This window comes from Triticum dicoccoides, chromosome 6A, assembly GCF_002162155.2.
Source record: "Triticum dicoccoides isolate Atlit2015 ecotype Zavitan chromosome 6A, WEW_v2.0, whole genome shotgun sequence".
Classification (NCBI taxonomy): Eukaryota; Viridiplantae; Streptophyta; class Magnoliopsida; order Poales; family Poaceae; genus Triticum; species Triticum dicoccoides.
Window position 1 is genome coordinate 90,535,438 of NC_041390.1, and position 11,535 is coordinate 90,546,972.

The 11,535-nt window shown below is 53.0% G+C and overlaps 1 protein-coding gene across 1 annotated transcript; it reads left to right on the forward strand.

The window, feature by feature from the left end:
* Window positions 1-9,878: 9,878 nt before the first annotated feature.
* Window positions 9,879-11,104, forward strand: LOC119315217 (protein SRC2 homolog). The gene has a single exon (XM_037589880.1). The coding sequence runs from the start codon at window positions 10,037-10,039 to the stop codon at window positions 10,937-10,939; it is 903 nt and encodes a 300-aa protein (XP_037445777.1). The 5' UTR covers window positions 9,879-10,036; the 3' UTR covers window positions 10,940-11,104.
* The last annotated feature ends 431 nt before the right edge of the window (window positions 11,105-11,535 follow it).

An 11,535-nucleotide genomic window follows, 5' to 3' on the forward strand; every position in this document is an offset into this window, starting at 1 on the left:
CACCATCCAGTTCTTATCACAAGTATCCAGTTCTAGTTGTATCGATTGGGATACAACTCCAAGTGTCCGTTACCGTAGGACAGGCTATCGATAGATGTTTTCTTCCCTGCAGGGGTGCACCAACTTACCCACCACGCTCGATTAACTCCGACCGGACACACTTTCCTGGGTCATGCCCGGCCTCGGCCAAACAATACGCCGCAACCCGACCTAGGCTTAATAGAGAGGCCAGCACGCCGGACTAAACCTATGCCCCCAGGGGTCATGGGCCATCTCCCCGGGAACTCCTGCACGTTGCGTACGCGGTCGGTGAGCAGACCTAGCTACCTCCTTCAATAAGGTAGGTGCTTTCCAGTCCAACCCGGCGCGCGCCACTCAGTCGCTGACGTCTATTAAGCTTCGGCTGATGTATACGACGCAGAACGCCCATACTATGCCCACGTGATGGTTAGTGCTATCAGGCCAGAGGCCCCTCGGATAAAATATCCAAATCGTAGTGGATTAGGAATGCGCGGTAACAAGCAGAGACTCACGAAAGATGTGACCCCGTTGCCCCGTCTCGAGGAATTGCTGCAAGGGCTAGAAATGCCCGGCCACGCCTCGTAATTATCTCGCGGGCACCCTCTAGGTCAACCCGTCTCCACATCACTTGCAATTAAGCTCACGCGGGTACCCCTCAGGGCCGACCCGTCTTTAGTAACAGGGTTCAGTGCAAAGTCATAGTAACCATAGTAACCGTGTGTCTAACACCAAGGGGGAAAACCTGAGGAATCACCCTTGTCGGATTCCCACTCGATGTAAACATCAAGGTGAATGTAAGAGGAACCACCCTCGAGGTTCACACTTGAGGGGTTGCACGACAGAGTCGTATCGGAAGTGGTTAAGGAGGAAATCACCCTCGCTGACCACGACCGAATAGCTACTCTACAGAGATCTCATCAGGAGTGATGTATGAGGTTCCACCCTCGGCACTTGATGGTACTCTGCAGAGTCGAGCAACAAAGGGGTGTGATGTGACGTGAGGTGTCGGGGCCTGGTTTTCGATCCCGTTGATCGGGTCTTCTGATAATCCAGCGGGGCAGTCGGGTCAAGTGGGGGGGTCACTGATGGGGCTCTAACCAACCTATACTAAGCAGTTTAGGATAAGCAGATAGGTAACAATAGCAGGTTACAATAAACAGGCTATGCAGCAGAATAGGAGCAAACAATAACAGTAGCAAAATCTAATGCAAGCATGAGAGAATGGAATGAGCGATATCGGGATGATCAAAGGGGAGCTTGCCTGGTTGCTCAAACAAGAAGGAGGGGTCGTCGGTGACGTAGTCGATCGCATGGGGCATCAACATCGTCACGGGGTCTACCGAAGAATAGAGGGGGGAGAAACAGTAAATACATAGCAAGCAAGTGCATAACAGGACAACAGGCAGAGCTAGACGTGTTCTAACGCGGTCCTAGACGTTATAGGTGAAGGGGGAAGTCAACCGGGGATGTTTTCCCGGTTCCGGACCTGTGTCAGACAGATGACCGGAGGGGGAAAGTTCCACGTTCAGCATGCTAGGGGCATGTGACAAAAGAACAGACTGCGTATTCGGATTAGTTGGATTTTTCTGAGCAACTTTCATATATAAAGTTTTTCCATCCGAGTTACGGTTTAATATCTACGAATTTTCAAAGATTTTAAGGAGGCTGCTACAAATCAGCCGGATGATTTCTTAGAGAAATCATCCGCCTGCTTAGCCGTCCGATCAGCATGCTGGGGGTCGTTGGATCACAGCAGGCAGCGCAAGCGCGACAGCTTCAACACCCGCCGTATTGCAGCCCCGCGTGAAGCTCCAACGCAGCATCGTCGGCGTTCGGTGAGGTCCATTGCAACCCGGCGGAGCTCCAACGGAGCACCACTGCTCCGGCGAAGCTCCATTGCAACTCCGTCCAAGCTTCATTGCAGCCTCGCCCGAGCTCCAATGTAGCACCGACGCTTCAGCGAAGCTCCATTGCAACTCCGGCCGAGCTCCATTACAGCCCCGGCGAAGTTTCCACGACCCTTCCCGGTGCTTCACTGCGGCTCAGGCGTGCTTCACTGCAACTCCGGCACGCTTCATTGCAGCTCCGGCGTTGCTTCATTGTAGGCGCAACGAAGCTCCAATGACCGAGAGAGCGCTCCAATGCAGCTCCGATGCCGGCGACTTGCAACATCAGCAACGCCTCCTCGAGGTTGCCTCGCAGCACTTTGGCCATGGACGCGTTGCTGCATCGCTGAACAGACAACATCGATGAGCCCCTGCCGTGCATCGCCAGCGGCGACCGCCTCCCCTGAATGTTGCGCCGCCCCTCGGGGTTGCAGCACCCCGGCGGTGGGGCGCGGGCCTGTAGTAGCCCGCTGGCTCCGTCGCTCTTCACAATACCGTGGCGGCGCGAGGGGCGAAGTTTGCCATGGGAGCTCTCCTCTCGTGTGACAAAGACGGGGGAAGAGAAAGGAGTGGGGAAGGAGAAAGTGTGGATGAGAGAGGGGACGAAGAGATAAGGCTGGCTGGCGAAGCGGTGGATGGGCCCAGGGGACGTGTGTCGATCAGCGCGGGCGGCTTGCGTCGGTTTGTTTTCATCCGGATGAAAGTAAACGCTTTCCAGATTTTAAACCATCTCTGGAATTATCTCTAATTCAAAAAAAGGACTTAATGCATCAGCATGACGCTAGTGGTCAACTCTGACCGCTGACCAGTCAAACAGGGCAGTGGGGCCTATCCGTCATTGACTTATTTGCTAATTACCATTTAAACCTAGTTTAATTAGTAGGTTAAAATAAACCCAATTAGTTAACTAAACATGATTAATTAAGTTAATTAATTATCTTATTAATTAATTAATTTTATTTTTTTAACCTCTTTTTTTATAACCAGGGCTGGGCCCCACATGCAGTGGCACAACCAGCCACTGGAGCCGGCGCGACTAACGGGCGTGGCACGGGCAGAGACCGAACCCGCCCGGTTGCGAGGCGGAGGCCGGCGACAGTGCGTCGGTGGCCAGGGGCCACGGCGGATGGAGGGAATGGCAGCGGGGCGAGGGGGGCGGAGCCAGGCGGGCGCAGGTGGCGCGGCCGCGTGCCCGGTTCGTCACGGCGGCCAGGCCGCATCTGTGGCTCTGTTAGCGAGCGGCTGTAGTGGCGGTGGCGGACCAGGCAGCCGGGGGCGGAGGAGGACCGTGGCGGCAGGCCGCGCGCGGCAGAGCATTCGGGGAAGGAGGCAGAGGCGCAGCGGGGCAAGGGGGCGGAGGCAGGCAACAGCAGTGCAGATCGTAGCAGGCAGCAGCGGCAAATGCATATGGCGGCGGCGACAGACGGCAGCGCCGGGAAGGCACGCGGAACGGCGCGCGCTGTGAGCGTGCGGGCGCAAGACGCAGACGAGGTACAAGGGCGCGCGGGGACTGCGACGGTGGGCGCGCGAGCTCGCGTGCAGCGCGCAGCCACGGGCGCAGACGCGACGAGCGTGGGGCCCAGGCGCGGCCACGGCGAGGGAGGACGGCAGGGGAAAAAGGGGAAACGGCGAGGGCTCACAGCGGAGCGTAGGGAGGCGGCAGTGGGCTCGGGGAGGGTCGAGGTGGCCGGAGACGACGACAAGGGCAGCGGCGTTCGAGAAGGGAGACGAGTCGGGGAGGCGTCGATCCGCTTGATGCGCCAACTCCGAGCTCCATCCGGGGCTTGTAGCCGACGTGGAGGAGGCCAGTGGAGCCGTTGGACGCGTCGGCGTGGTGAGGGAGGGGGTCGAGGCCGCGACAACGGTGTCGACGGCACTCTGGCAGAGAGAATGGAGAGGGAGAGAGCCGAGCGAGAGGGGGGGGGAATCTGGGGCTGACGAGGACGAGGCCGAGGAGGAGACTTATCCCCTCGGCGGCGTGGGTGGTTCGAGTGGCCGGCCTGGCCGACCAGCTGGATGGCCAGCTAGGCCACGAGGCCCTCTAGGGGGTGGTGGCCTTTTCTTTTATTTTTTTTTTTGAATTGCCTCTGTTTCCTATTTAAAAGAGCTACTGAATTATTTTTGTTAAATGTGGCACTTTGCACAAAAATAGATAGGAACAAAGTGAAGTTGCATAAAAAGTTTGGAGTCAAAAGGAGTTGGCTAACCATTTTCAGACACTGGAAAGGCCAATTTAATTATTGTTGGACCACAAGATAAAATCCCAGGGGCATTTTGGGAACTCAAATGAGGTTGGTTCCAACTTGATAAATATCCAAGGATTATTTGCCACCTTTTGAACATTTTAGTTTTCATGCTTGACAAACTTGGATTTTTGACTTTAAATTTTGAATTTGAATTTGAATCATGATTTGGATCAAGTGAGGATTAGCAACAGTAATGTGATGACGTGGCATCATTAGTGGAGGATTACTGTAGCTTAATTATCCGGGCGTCACAGTGCCACCTTAATGCCGCCGAGCTGGGATGACTGGTTTTGTGATTTGAGTAGGCACGAAAGGCCCTCCGCTATCAACAAGAAAAGGTAAGGAGAGATGGGATCTCCCTGTCGAATGCCACGTGTAGGGTTGAATTCTTCCGACTTTTTTCCATTAAACATCACTGAGAAGGATACAGAGCTCACCATGTTCATGATGACAGTAATCCAGGGTGTAGCAAAACCTAGCTTCTCCATGATAGCTCTGAGGTATTCCCATTCAACTCTGTCATAAGCCTTCATCATATCAAGCTTGAGCGCACAAAAGGAATTACTTTTTGCCCTGTTCCTCTTCATGAAGTGTAGGCACTCATAAGCTGAAATAATATTGTTCGTAATAAGCCTCCCTGGTACAAAGGCGGACTGCTCCTCGGAGATTATATCTGGCAGGATGATCTTCAGACGGTTTGCTAACACTTTTGAGGCAATCTTGTAAAACACGTTACATAAACTGATAGGGCGAAATTGTGACAGTAAAGTGGGATTAGATACCTTAAGGATTAAGACCAGAAGTGTATCGTTAACGCATGATGGGCTCTCCTCCCCCCGAACAATGCCTAAGACGGCCCGGGTGACCGCTTCTCCACAAACATCCCAATGCCGCTGAAAGAAATGAGCAGGGAAACCGTCGGGTCCCGGGGCCTTAGTAGGGAACATCTAGAACAAGGTCGTTTTCACTTCCTTCTCCTCATATGGTGCCATCAAAACTGCATTCATTGCTGGTGTCACCTTGACCGAGACGTGTTCCAGTACTTCTGCAACTCCCTGTACTCCTTCTGACGTATACAATTTTTTGTAGAAGTCTAGAGCTAGCTTCTGCATCTCTGTCATATCCTCTGTGAGCTCACCATCAGCCCTTTGCAAGGCCTTTATCAGATTTTTCCTATGCTTCATTGATGCTTGCATATGGAAAAAAATGAGTATTACGATCTCCAGCGGACAACCATTCAATACGGGGCCGCTGCCTCCACATGAGCTCTTCCCGTAAATATAGCTCGATGAGCCTATCATTAATTTTAATTTCTGCATGAGACGGGCCAGTCCTTGCCGGCTCATCACGTAGCCTGTCAAGTTCTTTCTTGAGGCTGCGAATCTCCCCTCGAACACTTCCGAAAGAAGACTTTGCCCATTCTCCCAAATTGTTTGCAAGCGTGTCCAGTTTAGATCGAACTTCGTTCGTTGTTAGCTGTCCCCCCAGTTCCCATGCAGCCCGAATTGTTTGCTTCAAATCCGCATGAGTGTCCCACATTACCTCATATCTAAACCTCTTCTCAACCTTTGCTCATGGACTGTTAGTGGCAAGGTGTACGAGAATTGGCGAGTGATCTGAAGTTGCAGCCGATAGATGCTCAACAGCTGCGTTAGGAAAGAGCGTGCACCACTCGGTCGTCCCAAGTGCCCTGTCCAGGCGCACCCTTGTAAACGACCCTCCTGCTACCTTCTTCTCATACGTCCACTTTCTGCCAGTGAAACCAAGGTCTATGAGACCACACACATCCACTGCATCCCTGAATCCTTGGATCTGGGTTTGACTACGAGTACCAATTCCATCATGCTCGTCATATCTGAGCACTTCATTAAAGTCTCCCAAGCACGTCCAAGGCATATTATGGAGAGTGGCCAGATTACACATGGTTGTCCAGGTGTGATGCCGGAGGTGCGTTTGGGCCTCCCCATAGAAACATGAAAGCCTCCACGGTCCCCCCCCCCCAAGCATACTGATTTTGACATCTATATGATACTTGGAGTAACCTAAAACCTCCGCCTTTATTTCATTGTTCCAAAAAATACATAAGCCTCCACTCCCACCGGAGGAATCAACAGCAAAAGCATTGTCATAGCCTAAAGTACCCTTGAGATTTTCTGCTCTATCACCGCTAATCTGGGTTTCAACAATACATAGTACTTTAGGGGCAAACTTTCTCGCGATTTCTCGCAGCTCTTGAATTGTCGGGGCGTTGCCAATCCCCCGACAATTCCAGCTCAAGAGATTCATTGCGCACGGCGGTCCTCCCCGGAGGAGGCCGCCAAACGCGCGTCATTGCTGTTGTTGATCTTGATAGCCGGTGCCTTTCTTCCACCACTTGAGTTATTCTTTTCAGCCTGCATAACAGTTTTTGTTCTTTTAGGGTCTTGCTTTGGGGGTGGGCTCAGGAGAACCTGAGTCATAGTTGCATCTTTGACCACCAGGGCGAGCTCCATGCATGTCCCTTCCTTTGGTGTTTCGGTCAAGACTGCATCTGAGGATCTTTTGCGACTCAGTTCAGGGTCATCAACTGCACTATCGACCTTCTCTTCCCCCTTGGCGATACCACTTCCAGCTTCAGAGAAGTCGCCCCTCGCTGGCTGCTGCTTCTAACTATTATTCCTTCTCCTGGTAGCCCAGCTGGTGGTGGCCGGCGCACAAAGATTCTTGAACACCAACGCAGACGGTGGGTGAACGCCGTCCCCATGTTCCTTGAACTGATGCCCCATCATACCACACACCTGGCACCAGTCCGGTAGCCTCTCATAGCGAACTGCAAATATCTCTCTTTCGCCACCACGGATCAGTGAGGTAGCCTTCTTTAACGGATTACGAACATCCAGCCGTACCCTTACCCTGAAGAAATTTCCTTCAAAATCGAAAGAAGCGGGTTCCGCATCAACAAATTCACCAAATTTGGAGGCCAACGCCTTAACTTTACCATGATATGCCGGGGGTAGATCAATAATTCGGGCCCATATCTCAAACTTGTAGAGTTCAATCGTAGACGGCTTGGTGAATCCATCGTACGGGGCAATGATCATAGGATTGCCCTTGAAGTGCCATGGACCACCCTGCGTCACTCTTTCCCAATCACCCAAACAATCAAATTGCATTATGAAGAGGTTCTTCTCCAGAGTTTTTATCTTCACCGGCCTCGCCAGATCCCAGGCTGCACGCATCGTGTGGAAAAACCAGTAGTTGCTGAAGACTTTATCCATATGAACCCTGACCAAGATCATCCAGCGGAGATTCTCATCTGCCGGTGCATCTTCGTCCTCAAAAACCACATCATCAAGGTCGTCCTCCTTGAGGGCGAGTTCCTTCATCATATCCACCAGGTTTCCTTTGCTCTTGTTCGCTGCAGAGCTGATGCCTCGGTTCGCCATGATAAACCCTAGAACAGATCGATCCCGCACGGGAGCACCTAATCCTATCCCTGCCAAAAAACTCTGGATCCCTTCCAAGGCCGGGTGGCGACCCGAAGGACGCCCCTGGATCAGCCCGAGAAGAAGATGCAGTTCGGTGGAGGAGGGATCAGAGGTCTCTACGTCACCGTCGACGCCGAGAGGAAGGTAAAACCCTAACTATAGGGGAAAAGCCTGGCGGCACGCTTCGAGCGGCTTTATTGATTACTTGAAGCAAAATTACAAAGAGTCTCCCGGATAAAGCGAAGGGCGTTGTTGAATAGGAGGAGGCATGCATTGTAATCGTGTTGATGGGCCTGGTCAAGTACTCACTTTTAAGAGAGAAACAAAACTTATGAAGTGGGGCATGGCTTTTTTTTAAACGAGCCAAAAGAATTCTCATTTTCATTGATTAAAAGGAGAGTGAAAATTGACCAGTTAATTGACGGAAAACTGGACTAAAACCCATACAACTCAATTCACATGACATGGGCATCACCGGCTAACCTGGCCACTAACATGAAACACGCCATGACGACATATGCCAACATATGGCCACACGCGCAAGCAAACAACAACTTCGACTTTGACAATGAGCCTCACAAGGGAAACATGCAGGACTTGCGCCGACTGTGCCCTCTGCAAACAACCACCGGTTGCCTGTCATCGTCACCACCTGGACTCACTCCACCGCAGCTACGACTTCAAAGCAACGAAGCAACCTACATAAGAGCACCTAGGACACGCTGGGAAGAACTGACTACCGAAGTCCTGGCCGCGACCCAAGCTCCTCTTGACGCCATCATCGTTGCCAAAACAAAAACCACACGCCCCACGCCCCAGCAAACGACACGACCAAGATGCCGCCATCCATCGGTCTCCCGGTCATAGCCGGCTCGAAGACTATGCCCCCAAGAAAGAGAAAGACGTGAATACGCCTCCATAGCCCAATCCAGGGAATCTGAGGTTTCCCTTCCAAGCCGAGGCCATGGGGAAAGCGGTGAGCACGCCTCCACAACGACGCTTCCAAGAAAAACCACGACACCGGACGTTGCCGACGCCGGTTCCGAAGAAGAGGATTTCTTTCATAAATGCCTCGACCACCTGCAGCCCACATACCGCAACCCACCGTCACAATTTAAAAGAAACTCAAAACGTGATACAACAGCTAATTACATACATTGGGAGAATTAGTCATCTCTGTTTTATGGATTTCTGGATCTGACAGTTTATTCTTGGGCTTGTATCTGCAATTCCAGGTCAATTGTTCACCCTGATCGGTCATCGATGCCGATACGGGAAGCTGTGCCCTTTCCAGCTTTCTGCTGGCGTGCTGACGCGACGCGGTTTCGCGTCCAAACCGTGTGTTGGTCAGGTCCGCTGCCTCCTGTGGAACGCTTTCAGTTCCCGCCTCATCTTATCTAGTAGGTCGGGTCGCTTTCCGTTGCCCCCGTCCGGCGGTGTAGCAGAGGCCCATGTTGCGCGGCTGTGGACCATGATGCGCATCGGGAGAGACGTGCCACGCACTTCGCTTTCGTCGTTGGGTTCCATCGGTCGCTGTCTGCGCCAGCCACACTTGCAGTCAAACTCGCACGCCGTTTCTTATTATTCGTTCTTATACTACCAGTATCCATCGCAAATCACAAAGAACAGATAAACGAATGGTGTGATTGTATGTCCGGATGGTGCTAGGATGTTCCAGTTCTACACGCATGTCATACGAACAAATCGAGAAACTTGCCGTCAAAAAAGCAAATCAAGAAACATGTACTCCCTCTTATCTTTTTTACTTCGCATATTAGATTTATGTCAAGTCTAACTTTATAAAGTTTGATCAAATTTCTATTAAAAAGTATCGGCATCTACAATATCAAATATGTATACTATGAAACTATATTTCGTAATGAGTCTAACAATGTTAATTTGGCGTTGTGAATGTTAGTACTTCTTTTTATAAATTTGGTCAAAGTAGACTTCAGACAACTTATTATATGCGGACTAAAAAGGACCGGAGGAAGTACTACAGTTTCTGCGCAAGCAAAGCATAGATCCGTGTAGTGCTGCCAAGGCTCCTAAAATCCTTGCATTTATATATTTACCGGCCTAAGTTTGGATGGGTTTTGAATGAATGCAAAGAAAACCCATTAATCGTCATTCCCATTCCTTCGTAACAAAGAAAACCGAAAGTGAACCAGACGTTTTGGTGAAGGAAATTGATAATAAACCTGAAGAAACTGAATTACATTTTACCCGTTCGGCCCAAGGCGCCCCTCCGCCCACCGGCAGAGACCTTCCAGAAACAGCACGACCGGATAGACGCCGCGCGCTCCTATTTATACCCTGCCCGCTCAGTCGCCTCCATCATCACCCAACAGCACTCAAGCAGAGCATTCCATTCGCCTCCTCCATTGCACGGCCTGAGGGCGGGAGCACGGCGAGCATGGGGTCGAGGTACGAGGTGGAGGTGACGGTGGGCTCGGCGCGGGACCTCAAGAACGTCAACTGGCGCAACGGCGACCTGCAGCCGTACGCCGTGCTCTGGGTCGACGACGGCCCCAAGTGCTCCTCCCGCGTCGACGTTGACAACGGCGAGAGCCCCGAGTGGGACGAGAAGCTCACCGTCCCGCTCCCGCCCTCCGCCGCCCGCCTCGAGGACGCCGTCCTCCACATCGACGTCGTCCACGCCGGCGCCGCCGAGGGCACCAAGCCGCTCGTGGGGTCCGCGCGCCTCCCGCTGCGCGACGTCCTGGACGACGCCGGGCTCGGCGGCCGCGCGTTGCGCTCGCTCCGCCTCAAGCGGCCCTCCGGCCGGCCCCAGGGCCGCCTTGACGTCCGCGTCGCCGTCCGCGAGGCCGCCCGCTACTACGACCCCGCCTACACGCCGCCGGCCTACGGCCAGAGCCAGTCCCAGTCCCGCGACCCCTACGCCGCCCCGGCGCCGTACGGCTCGGGCGGGTACGGGTACGGCCAGCAGCAGCAGCAGCCGTACGCCGCGCCGCCGTCGGGCTACCCGGCCGCCTACGGGGCCGCCGCGCCCCCGCAGCCCGCCGGGTACCCTGCGGCCTACGGAGGCGGCGCGCAGCCGGCGTACGGCGCGGCCGCTCCTGCCCCCGCGTACGGTTCGGGCGGGTACGGGTCGGGGTCGGTGAGTGACCCTGCGCAGAAGAAGAAGGGGATGGGGATGGGGGCGGGGCTGGCGGTGGGCGCGGCGGCCGGGGTGCTGGGCGGGCTGGCGCTGGCGGAGGGGGCGAGCTACCTGGAGGACAAGTTCGAGGACGACGCGGCGGAGAAGGTGGAGGACGACCTGGCCGGCGGCGGCGGCTACGACGACGACGACTACTAGAGGAAACGATGGGGCACCTCCTGAGAGATTGTTGTTGTATGCGGTGGCGCTGACTAGCCGCCAATATCTTCTTTGCTTCTATTCTGTCCGGATTTGTTGAATAAAGGCGCGAAGGAAATTAACAATGAGTGTAGCAACAGATCGAATTCAACCTTTTTTATGTGCCTTCCTTTGGTGCTTCGAGATGATCTGGTGTAGGTTTTTTTTTTTGGAGCTGTTCTGCTGTTGATTCGCCCAGATTGATGTTTTTTTAGCAGCGGTATGAGCCGTCACGTATGTGGGTTGTGGACGCCTCTGGAGTCATTGATACTCTTTTTTAAAGAAATAAAAGCGTTTAAATCACTAAAGTAGTAATGTATTATGGAGCAAGTACGCTTTCAAACAGCTGCTGATGCATCCATCCATCTACCTCGGCGGTTCAAATCTGATCGACTGGGCCAAGTACCTTATTGCTTGGAAAAATGTATGCACACCCAAAACTGCTGGGAATCTAGGTATCAAAAACCTACTTTTTAAAAATAATTGCCTTCTAATGAATTTTGCTTTCAAACTTCTCCAAAAACCAGACTTATCATGGGTCAACTGGTTTTTTCAGC

Excerpts from the sequence above, each read along its gene's own strand:
- LOC119315217 (XM_037589880.1), top strand. The coding sequence starts at position 10,037 with ATGGGGTCGAGGTACGAGGTGGAGGTGACGGTGGGCTCGGCGCGGGAC.